The sequence below is a fragment of the Schistocerca serialis genome, chromosome 7 (assembly GCF_023864345.2).
Source record: "Schistocerca serialis cubense isolate TAMUIC-IGC-003099 chromosome 7, iqSchSeri2.2, whole genome shotgun sequence".
NCBI lineage: Eukaryota > Metazoa > Arthropoda > Insecta > Orthoptera > Acrididae > Schistocerca > Schistocerca serialis.
In genome coordinates this window covers 226,835,532-226,847,613 of record NC_064644.1, presented here as the reverse complement: position 1 = coordinate 226,847,613, position 12,082 = coordinate 226,835,532, and the positions used below count along the sequence as shown (strand labels likewise).

General features: G+C 39.6%; 1 protein-coding gene across 6 annotated transcripts in view; it reads right to left on the bottom strand.

Annotated features, from left to right (window-relative positions):
• The window catches only part of LOC126412875 (very-long-chain (3R)-3-hydroxyacyl-CoA dehydratase), a 162,715-nt gene that overhangs the window by 23,189 nt on the left and 127,444 nt on the right, over nucleotides 1-12,082 (bottom strand). For 5 of the 6 annotated variants that reach the window (XM_050082751.1, XM_050082750.1, XM_050082755.1 and 2 more), the window contains exon 6: nucleotides 6,516-6,620. In XM_050082751.1, the coding sequence (XP_049938708.1) occupies nucleotides 6,516-6,620 (105 nt within the window). The remainder of the gene's footprint in view (nucleotides 1-6,515; nucleotides 6,621-12,082) is intronic. The other variant, XM_050082756.1, reaches the window with a different exon arrangement.

The following is a 12,082-nucleotide window of genomic DNA, read 5'->3' as shown; positions in this document are numbered from 1 at the left end:
GGCACCTGATACGAAAAAAACTTAATGGCAGTAGAAGTGATAGGGGTCACTTGTGTCTGATAGAATTTTGAGTACTGGATGAATGGAAACTAGCCCATTTAACACAAATACCTAAAAGGTTCTAAGAAGAGATATAATAATTATTGGGGTATTAGTGTAACGTCAGCTACTGGAAAGTCCGAGTTCAAGGTAACTGTTAGTTTGAAGACCATAGGGTTTGTCCTATTGTCTAACCTATGAACGGACTTGTCCCGCCAGTTATAAGGGGACCTACAGTTTAACATGGACTATAAAATGTGACCACTTTGCATTTTTCACACGCAAATTGTTACAAAATGTAAAATAAGTCTTAAGATGTATAATACACATACCACTGGGAAAAAAAGTGCATCAATGCAAGTGACGCAGACTTACACAGGACAGTACAGGAGGGCAATTAATGTCATTGCCAAACATGCCGTGCTGCAGACAAACCAGGAACCATGTTATTAGCCGTGGAATGTTGCAATATTCGCAGCAGTTGTTCACCTCCAAAGCCAGTTTGCCTTTGCCTATGGAACTCTGTCTGTGTCTGCGATGTGGTTAGCATTCCGCGACAATGTGGGCATTAACTGTTTGTACTACTGACAGTGTTAAAGCAAGGGCATATAGCAGGTCTGCATGAGGCTGGGTGGCCATACTGCAGAATTGCACTACTCATGGAGAAAGAGCTCTCCACAGTGAATCTGTGTTGTTACCTGTGGTCAGCAGAAGGGCACATGCCCATCAACCTGGGTCCGGACAATGGCAACACACACATGCTTATCACAACCATCACATTTTATGAAGTGCCATATCAGACCTCACTGTGACTTCACGGCAAATTAGGGACACTGGCAACCTTTTCAGAATAAAACATGTGACACAAAAACAGGAAATGTGGAATAAAGAAATGTATCTAGTTTTTACTAATTTGGAGAATGTATGTGATAAGTCTCTGTAATAAACTTGCTTAGGAAGTTAGGAAAATATAGACAGAATAGAAAATATATATAAGCAGTAAGAAATTTATATCAAGGATGAAACTGGAAGATCAGTTGTTTACAACAATGAGAATATCCAAAGGCCTATGTAAATGCTGCTGCTTATTGCTAACCCTTGTTGAGATGAAGCTCAAAAAGATTAGAAAAGGAACTGTGAAGGAGTGGAATTGAAGACAAGATTATGATTTTTTTAAATATAAACTCTGATACTTGGGGATGATTGACTGATAAATGGTTTTAAAATGCAAGCACATGCTCAAAATTTGAGCTAGGGATGGATGCAACTCATGTCAGTTTCATGGAGAATGACGAGATAGCTTTTGAGGTTTCATGAGAAATACCTCTGCCTACACTTTCTACTAATCAATATCTGTTATACATTCTAGTTTCCTTTAAAATGATAGTGAGTTGATGTGCAGGATGTGAGTTTAGTTTGCTAAAAATAAAAATTCTCTGAGAGAGGGAGAGCTGTCTTCCTTTGTCATTCACTGGATATGGGCTTGACCAGGTTCCTTTCCTTTTTTGTAATGAAAACCTAATGGATTCAGACAGGCTGCTGCCCATTACTGTGGAAGACGAGCTGAAAGCTCAAGTCACAGAAGTACTGAAAAAGGTAGATAATAAACAACTACGAAAGCAAGGAGGAATATAAAAGGATAGTCTTCTGCTCTGGCAGGCAGTTCTATCTTTAGTGGTTTCATATGAGATGCAGCACAAAATAAGAGGTTAAACAAAGATGAAATAGCTGTAGAAATGTAGTACAACATAGGGAGGTGTGCTGGCCAGAAGAAGCGAAGGATTCTTGAAGCTAGTTCTGTGGCTGGCAGTTTCCATACCTGATTGGCAGTATAACAATTACTGTACAATACAGACAGAATATTACCGTCACAAAATGTTATTTTATGTTTTCCCAAACAAATTATGGAAACCAGGATGCATATAAAAATATAGTCAGGCCACTCTTCTGTTATGGACAACTATACATCCAATACGGACAACTATACACCCACCTAGATCTATAGTGATTTCATCTGAGGTGTCAAACATGGGAAGAAGAAGAGCAATGGTCAGACAGTAATAAGAAGTAGTAAAATCCAGTGATGTTCGGGAGGTGCACTCGTTGAAAACAGCTGGAGACTTCTAGTGGTGTATACTGTAGCAGTACGTCAAGCCTCACTATTCAGTGCAAAGCAGTGAAGTAACGGGGCACTACAGAAGCTTATGGACCATTGAAAAAGGAGGATTAGAATGTGATCAGCAAGCCCATTATCTAAAATCTCAATTTGACATATAATCAAATAACCTGCATAAGCAGAGATGTTCTAAAAAGAAGAAGATGAAGAAGAAAAATTGAAAGGGCGGTGGGAGGGGGAGGAATATAATCAAAACTCCTAATACCATGGGGGTCAGAAGAAAGATCGTATATGATCAATATTAATTGATTCCTAGAGTTGGTTTACTGCCAGTAGACTGCTCAGAGTGTCACTGCAGATTAGGGAATTCTCATGAGTTCAGGTGCAAGTATTACAGAGAACATGGGCAATGGCAACTAATTCTGCTGTAAAAACACTACAACTGTATGGTATGAAGTGTTCATGATACCCAGAAAGTGTGGGAGCACAGCCAATGTGACTGTTCACCTCTGAGCCATCAGTATAGAGAAAGAAACACTGAAATGCAGAGGGGTTTACTAATTTCTTGATCTGAAGAATAAATCTAGGCAGAGTGTTGGATGAGGCATGCACAATGGTGTGTGTGTGTGTGGGGGGGGGCGTATTTGTTAAGACACCTGACAAATAGGTTCAAAAGGAGGAGAAGGAGATCAGACAAACTGCTACGTGGAGTGACTGCACCCCAGAAGCTGTGACAGGCAGCAGAGAGTGTGGAGATTCCACTGACATTCTTTTAAAGCTGGCAAATATGTGGTAGTCTTGCCAATCAAGCAACAAATACAAGTCCAAAAAACAGGTATGACTCTACCGCTTACAGCAGTTCATTACAGAGGTAAAGTTCTGGATGTGAAAGAGAAGTTCTACATTGGCAGAAGCATGTAACATGTTTTGGCAGTGGAAAGTTAGAAGCCATTTGTGAAGGTCCACAATTGTGCTTTTCTTGTGGCACCCTGTAGCTGGAATTCAACAACACTCATGGTTGAAGAACTTTAGCAAATATGAAAGTCATCAACACAGAGGGATGGTGAGAGTTGTGTTGTATTGCCCATCTTTCTCTGTGGCTTACCTCTATTTTTCTCAGAATTTCAACATCTTGCATCATTTTATACTGTCGTATGCATCTTGATTCTTCCTCTCTCATTCCCATTACCAAGCCCATATTCTCCCGTAATGCTTTCTTCTAATCGTTCCCCTACAATCACAATCCAGTCTCCAATGACTATTAGACTTTCATCTCCCTTCACAAACTGAAATACCTATTCAATATCTTCATGTACTTTCTCTATCAACTATCGCTGTCAGTATCGATTTGCCGTCAATTCTATGAAAACAACCCAATCACTGAACTCACTGCCCTACTATCCCATTCATAATGGGTCCTGCTTCTGTTATACCATTTTATGCTGCTGCTGATATTCATCTGACGAAAGAGCCTTATCTTTTTTCCATTTCATTTCATTTCATTGATCCAAACTATATCTCAATTGAAGCTTTGCAGTTCCCTTTTCAAATGTTCTAGCTTTCCTAATATGTTTAAACTTCTGACGTATAACTAGTTATTCAATTCTTTTCTTATAGTCACCGCCCCCTTGGCACTCCCCTCCTGGAGATCCAGATAGGGGAAAATGCAGAATATCACGACACTTCTTCAATTATAGGGTGCATGTGCTGTGGATACACATTATGCGTCTTTAATGCAGTGCTTTGCATCACCTCCTGCATCCTCATGCCATTGGTCACTGCCAATTATTCTGCATTTTTGATGCTGTTTCCCACCCCATGGGCAACAGAGAGTGTCCTGAAATTCTGTTTCTTCCTCTGCCCTCTACAAGGCTGTTGGAAGAGCAACAGGGAAAGCAATATTTGATTAAAAATCAAAGATGCTACCCTTCGATCATTGGGTCCTAAACCAGGGACATATCTTTCTTAGCATTCCTCCCCTAGTTTTTTGTAGACATGGAGTTTTTTGTAGACAGTAAGATTTGGTACTGAGTGTGAAACATTGTTTGCTTACCTGTGATCTCTGAAAGCCATGGCAATTAGAAGATCCCAAGGAAAGCAGGATAGTTATTTAGCTGCTTATAGTATTGCGTTAGTTGTATTTTGTAGTATGTCTTGACTTTGCATTGTGTGGAAGCATCAGGTGGTGTAATGGCATTGAAAGCATGCCAATGGGCTTTCTTGAGGTCCCGTTGTGACAGGTGCTCAGTCAGGTAACTGTGCGGCAGGGACAATCAAGAAATGATCATCTCAGAGAGGTCATTGTCTACAATCCAATAGGCTGAAGGGAAGAGATTAGAGATACAGACTGAAGGTCAATGGCTGAAGATGTTCCATGTGTCACATGAAAAAGACGGGGCTGTAGCTATTCAATAAACATAGTTCAAGATATGTGATCGCTTGCTTCATTACACAGCCATGTTGGGATGTTATAACACTGCCCTGTAATGAGTTGTGGGCATGGAAATCACTCTGTAGGTGGAAACATGGAGGTAGCTGAGAGATTAAGGTTGACTGCCTCTTAAAATGTCAGCTCTCTATCAGGAGGGAGACAAACATTATAGACTAAGATACATAATTGACCATACAACAATGTTCACAGACTCTAATGCTGTACTGAGACCAACAGATGCTCTTTCGGTTACAAGTCTAGTTTTTTAAATATGCATGGTGATTATAAATGGTACAGAGTTTTTATAAGAACTATACATAAGACTTATGGTTGACGCCAAAGTTCAGCGAGGTCGTGAAAATGACACCAGTATGAGGGGAGAGGGGGTATCGATCTGGTACTTCTGGTGCTATCAGATCCACCTTCACCTTCGATTTTTTACCTTTATTACCATTAGAGAGTTTTATCTTTCATTGGGGGATATCAAAGTGGGTATCTGGAAGGTAAGATTACTGAACTGTTCTGTGGCCTACAGCCCATCTCAACCAGTGGCTTAGCCTATCATCAAGCAGCAAGGCAGTGTCAGTCTGTATAGTAGGAAAAGTAGGGAATGGGGACCTGTGGGGATGGGGACCTGTGCTCTTTGTAAGCAAATGTATTTAGATGGTCACCACGGCCGGACACTGAGGGAGATGTGATAGTCCCCATCCTTGCTGCAGAGGGGACTCAGTCATAGTGATTGCAAGTTTGCTGTCATTTGAAACTGATGTAGATATTCATAATTTTTTCTTTGCTTCAGAATATGAAATATGGTCAAATGTTTCATACTCCTCTATCTTTCTTCCCTTCTTTAAAATGGAGCTATTCAAGGGCTGATGGGAATGGTGCTCTTCACAGCTGATACAAGCTGGGATTTGGTTGCACAATACTTTGCAAACATTTAACATTTCTGGGGGGGAGGTGGAACACAGCTTTAAAATTCACAGTAGTATACTATTACTTTTACCTTTTCAGTTAATACATCCCCTTCGAAAGCCAAAGTAAAAGCACCAGTATCAACTCATCTTTTGACCCTCATTCGATATGGCAGACAAAATGGACACTCCATACAGTTCTTAGGCTGTTTGCAATGTGAGTTTGCAATTAAAATTGCACTTGGGCCATGGTGACACTCTTGTGAAATGTGATGGTGATGGTAACCTCACCGAGCTTCTCGTGGGACAGAAATGCCTGTGATTGAGTAGGGATCACTGTTTTTATCATGACAGAGCCACTTTGCATTTTGCTAATTTATATTATGTCCCCGAATTTTCTACCTATGTATGACAAAAAACATGAGTTTTGGGTCAAATAAGACTTGTCATTAGTTCATATACAAACTAGTTCATGAGAGGAGTGTTCTCACCATTTCTTTTGAATCTACTTTCTGCATAGTGTGGCCCCAGGAAGGAAAGTATTGGCATTAAACCAATATGTGTCTTATATCAATTCAGGCTGATATGACGTTGGGTTGTTGAACTTGAATGAATTGTATCATATTAGTCAAGGATTTTTCCTTCTCTTTGTATACTTTGTTTTCCGAATTGTTTTTTTATGTTTCCCTTCAGCTTTCCTTTATTTTCACATTATATATGAAATTCAGAGTGCCCCATGAATAGAAATATAATGTTATGACATAAAATAAACAAACAGGCATAACACAGAAAAAATGTAATCAATATAAAAAACAGAGAGATGGAAGAAGGATAGGCTAAGACACACAAATAATTCCAGTAAAACCAAAACCTATAAAATCAAAATGCATGCACAACAAATTGGACATAAATTGATGTTGATTCATGCACTTGAGTGACCAGGTAATGCTGATGCCACATTACTGCTAATAGAAAAGAACAAGAGCTAATAATGGGTATATGACAAAATACTCACTTGGTCCATCACGATAATATCGAATTCCCATCACTGTCAGGATATATGTGAAACCAACAAATTGAACCAAGTTATACAAGGCCAAATAAACCTTCTTCATGTCTTCTGAAAAGAAAATAATTTTTATGGTTATTCAAATGAAATGCTGATTTTAAAGAAAGTATGTGGACAGTTTAACTTATAGCAATATGGGAAATATAAATATTACTAAAACACTATACCAAACCTGGTACCAGATGCAGTATAGAGGAAACAAAAAATTTGATTTTCAATATCTCATATAATTATGGACCGAATTTAAAAATTTAAAATGCTGTCATAACCTACTCATTAAGAGGTATAATATTATGTTAAAAGTTTAACACAAAAAGATAAATATTACAGTTAGAAACTCCGCGTTTGTCATGACACAGTGTAACTGATGGCATGCAAATAGCAAGAATTCATACGTCCAGTACTTCAGAATAAGAGGACTCAGTGACTTCGAATAAACTTCAAGCATAATTTCAAATTTTTCCTGAACTTTCTCACTTATTTGCTTGAAGGCAAACATTTAACACATTAACTCTTTTGTAAAGTAATCAGATGCCTGATGCTGTTTTATTCATGAGAGTTTGAGACAGAATCAGAGCTTTACTGGCAATTAAATTAACCTATAGCATGTTGTTGTTGTTGTTGTGGTCTTCAGTCCTGAGACTGGTTTGATGCAGCTCTCCATGCTACTCTATCCTGTGCAAGCCTCTTCATCTCCCAGTACCTACTGCAACCTAAATCATTCTGAATCTGCTTAGTGTATTCATCTCTTGGTCTCCCCCTACGATTTTTACCCTCCACGCTGCCCTCCAATACTAAATTGGTGATCCCTTGATGCCTCAGAATATGTCCTACCAACCAATCCCTTCTTCTGGTCAAGTTGTGCCACAAACTCCTCTTCTCCCCAATCCTATTCAGTACCTCCTCATTAGTTATGTGATCTACCCATCTAATCTTCAGCATTCTTCTGTAGCACCACATTTCGAAAGCTTCTATTCTCTTCTTGTCCAAACTATTTACCGTCCATGTTTCACTTCCATACATAGCTACACTCCATACAAATACTTTCAGAAATGACTTCCTGACACTTAAATCTATATTCGATGTTAACAAATTTCTCCTCTTCAGAAACGCTTTCCTTGCCATTGCGTCTACATTTTATATCCTCTCTACTTCGACCATCATCAGTTATTTTGCTCCCCAAATAGAAAAACTCCTTTACTAATTTAAGTGTCTCATTTCCTAATCTAATTCCCTCAGCACCACCCGACTTAATTCGACTACATTCCATTATCCTCGTTTTGCTTTTGTTGATGTTCATCTTATATCCTCCCTTCAAGACACCATCCATTCCGTTCAACTGCTCTTCCAAGTCCTTTGCTGTCTCCGACAGAATTACAATGTCATCGGCGAACCTCAAAGTTTTTATTTCTTCGCCATGGATTTTAATACCTACTCCAAATTTATCTTTTGTTTCCTTTACTGCTTGCTCAATATACAGATTGAATAACATTGGGGAGAGGCTACAACCCTGTCTTACTCCCTTCCCAACCACTGCTTCCCTTTCATGTCCCTCGACTCTTATGTGTATAGCATACACATGTGAAAAAAATTAAGACAGAAAGTCAGTGTTACACTCTAACAACATAAAAAATAGGTTACACTCTAACAACAGAAAAAATAGTTAAAACAAAGGGCTACTGAATCATAGCACACCTTTCCCATTCCCCACAATCTTGTTTAGCATGTATATTTCTCAAATGTATTATACAGTTCTCTTGAATTTTGTCCTTTGATGTTGACTGCTCTGGTAATCTGCTTCTCAGCACATTTGTCTAACAGCAATATTTTCCTCCCTTTCTTAACATTTTCATAATCGATGCTGTAACAGTGGCATGGTCATTGATTCCCTCGTATACATTACCAAAATTAAAAATTTCAGATCCACTTGTTGCTGGGAGGTCCAAGATGTTACTCTCTTTAATAAGTATTGAGTGGTGTGCTGCAGTGGTTAGACAATATAATCACATTTGGCTGTTCTCTTGCCTGGCCATCCAGATTCAGATTTTCCATGGTTTCCCTAAATAGCTTAAGGTTAATGTATTCGCCATTCATTCATTCATTCATTCATTGTGTTCCACACAGCCCATTAAGGAGGAGAACCATCAGTGACGTGTAACAAGTCAAGGTATACATTAATCGGCAGACGCTGAGCCGAGTGGACACGAGAGCAATGATAGTAGCAGCAGCAGCAGTTATCTGATACACATTAATTTTTTTTCCACGTGCTTCTGAAAAGAACTGAACTACACCTGGGTATTTAACTGCATACACTAGTGGTTAGCAAATTACTCTAAGTTTTTGTTTTTGATTAAATCTTGGTGCATATTGTTGTCTAAGGGTAGCCTCCTAGTGTAATTTTTCCACCGCTGGAAGCTCCCCTTCATGCCAATAAGTTCAAATCTTGTGCTGGTACACAGCATATAGCTTAGATCAGTTCAATCCAGTTTGCATACTTACCTTGTGCAATAGCTTTAGGGTAAGAAGAGTTTCTAGTAACAGATAACTGTAGATACATTCACTTCAGAAGAGAAATTTATTCTGTTCAAGAGCTTGTCATCTCAGGGTATAGTGAAGAATCTGCAGAGCAGTTTTTGATGTTTCTTTTTTCTCATTACATTTTGCATACATTTCAAATTCGGTAGCACCATTTGAGATTTTACATCTATTTTTTTACACTGGTGACAAGACCTGTGACACCTTTGGTGGCACCGAAATCCCCTGGCAACCCGGGTGTGGCTACATCTTCTGATAAGCAGTATGTGACCGGTCCGTCCTCACTTGAGAGTGAGTTGCAGACAGTGGTGGGTTGGCATTTCACTGAGTGGAAGTTGAAAGAGGAAGCAGGTCGCTCAGCTGGCTCCCTATGCCTTAGCAACAGGTACGAGGTGCTACCCAGTGTTGTTGATAACTCTGAGCCACCAAAATATGCCTCTCTTATTAGGACAGTGGCTTATTTTACTGTCTTTCTAGACAAGTGCACAGGGTGGATATGCTTGTCATTGGAAGCTCCAATGTTAGGTGGGTTTTGGAGCCCATCAGGGAAATAGCAGGCGATGTGGAAAAGAATGCCAGTGTGCACTCAGTATGTTTGCCAGAGGGTCTAATTCATGATATGCAGAAGGCCAGCGGCTTTTGAGTGCAAGGGGTGCAACCGGCTACATATGGTGGTACAAATGATGCCTGCTGGGGTGAACTGTTCATGTACCAGCGCCATTATCTACTATAAAAGATGTAAGACAAATGGTTGGATTCTGAGGGCACCCCTTTTCGGTGGCATCTGATTTGGTGAGGGTAACTAGCATTGCATGGGTGGTGCAGGCTCAGCTGTCTATTTGTACCATCTTATCCATGGCTGATCACAGCCCTCTGGTTTAGAGCACAGTGGAAAGTCTACACCAGAGGCTCAGACGACTCTGTTATGTTATTGGATGTGACTTTCTCAACCTCCGCTATTGGGTGTAGAACTGTAGGTTTCCCTGTAAAAGGTCACATGTGCAGTACACACAGGAAGCGACTGCTAGGATAGTGGAGTTCGTGTGGTGTGCACAAGGGGCTTTTTTTAGCTTAGGTAACTCTTCACTTGGGATCAAAGATGATTTGCCTGTAAATTAGCCATAATGTCCTCAGAGAATGTTTGTCCACACAGCTCAGAGAGAGAAAAGATTAATACGATCTTAGTAAACTGCAGGAGCATCCAAGGAAACATCCCAGAATTAACATTGCTTACTGAAGGTTATAATGCACAGATAGTACAAAGGACAGAAAGTTAGTTGAAACCGAATGTTAATGACAACAAAATCCTAAATTCAGCTTGGAAAATTTATCATAAGGATAGGTTAGTTGCCAGTGGCGGTGGCGTGTTTATTGCAGTAAGGAATTCAATAAAATCTAGCTAGGTTATCACGGATTCCGATTGTGAATTAATCTGGGTGAAGTTAAATGTCAAAGATTCGTCAAAAATGGTAACTGGACACTTTTATAAGCTGCATGGGTCAGGAGGTCTAGTGGTAGAGCACTTCAGACAGAACTTAAAGAATATTGTTAACAATTTTCCTAATTATACAGTTGTAATAGTGGGCGACTTCAACTTGCCAGATATAGACTGGGAGTGTCACGCTACCAAAACTGGTGCCAAAGACCGGGATCCGTGTAACACTGTTCTGAATGTCTTATAGTTTGAGAACCAACTCGTGATGGTATGTCTTAAACTTCCTGGCAACTAACAGACCAGAACTTATCAAATCCGTTAAAGTATAGGAAGTATCTACGACGCTGAGTCTTAAAAAGAATGTTAAGAAAGGTTGGAAGATATTTTTACTTAGCAAGAGTGACAGAATACAAATTTCAGAGTATCTGAGCAGTTAGTATAAAATATTCAATGATAAGGATGAAGAGGTGGAGAACAAATCAAAAAACTTCAAAGGCATCATGCAATATGCCCTAGACAAGTTTGTTCCGAGTAAGTTCTTAAGGGATGGGAAAGAGCAACCATGGTTCAGCAGCCGTGTTAGGAAACTGCTACGTAAACGAAGATAACTTCATCTTAGATTCAAGAGAAGTAAAAACCTAGCTGATAAACAAAAGCTGAACAAAGCAAGAATGAGCATAAGAGGAGCAATGAGAGAAGAATTTGATGACTTTCAAAGTAAAACTTTGTCAATCAATCTGAGCATTAAGCCTAAAAGGTTTTGGTCGTATGTAAAATCAGTAAGTGGGTCAAAATCATCTACTCATTCACTCAGTGACCATACTGGCCCTGAAATGGAAGATGACAGAGAGATGGCCAAAATACTGAATTTGGTCTTCTGAAATGGTTTCACCACGCAAATCTTAACATAGTCCCTTCTTTCAACTGTTGTACAAATGTCGAAATGGCAGATATTGAGATAACTGATCGCGGAATAAAAAAACAACTACAATAGCTTAGTAGTGGAAAGACGTCAGTGCATGATGAGATACCTGTAAGATTCTACAAAGATTATGCGAAACAACTTGCTCCCACTCTAGCAGTAATACATCGTAAATTGCTTGAGCAATGAAGGGTGCCTAGCAACTGGAAGAAGGCACAGGTTATTCCAGTTTTTAAGAAGAGCCTTAGGGCAGATGCATACAATTATAGACGTATACTGTTGACATCAATCTGTTACTGAATTGTGGAACATATATTATGCTCAAGAATTATGACTTTTTGGAGAGCGAAAATCTCCTCTACAAAAATCAACACAGATTCTGCAGACAAGAGGTTCTGCAGACAAGAGGTTCTGCAGACAAGAGGTTCTGCAGACAAGAGGTTCTGCAGACAAGAGGTTCTGCAGACAAGAGGTTCTGCAGACAAGAGGTTCTGCAGACAAGAGGTTCTGCAGACAAGAGGTTCTGCAGACAAGAGGTTCTGCAGACAAGAGGTTCTGCAGACAAGAGGTTCTGCAGACAAGAGGTTCTGCAGACAAGAGGTTCTGCAGACAAGAGGTTCT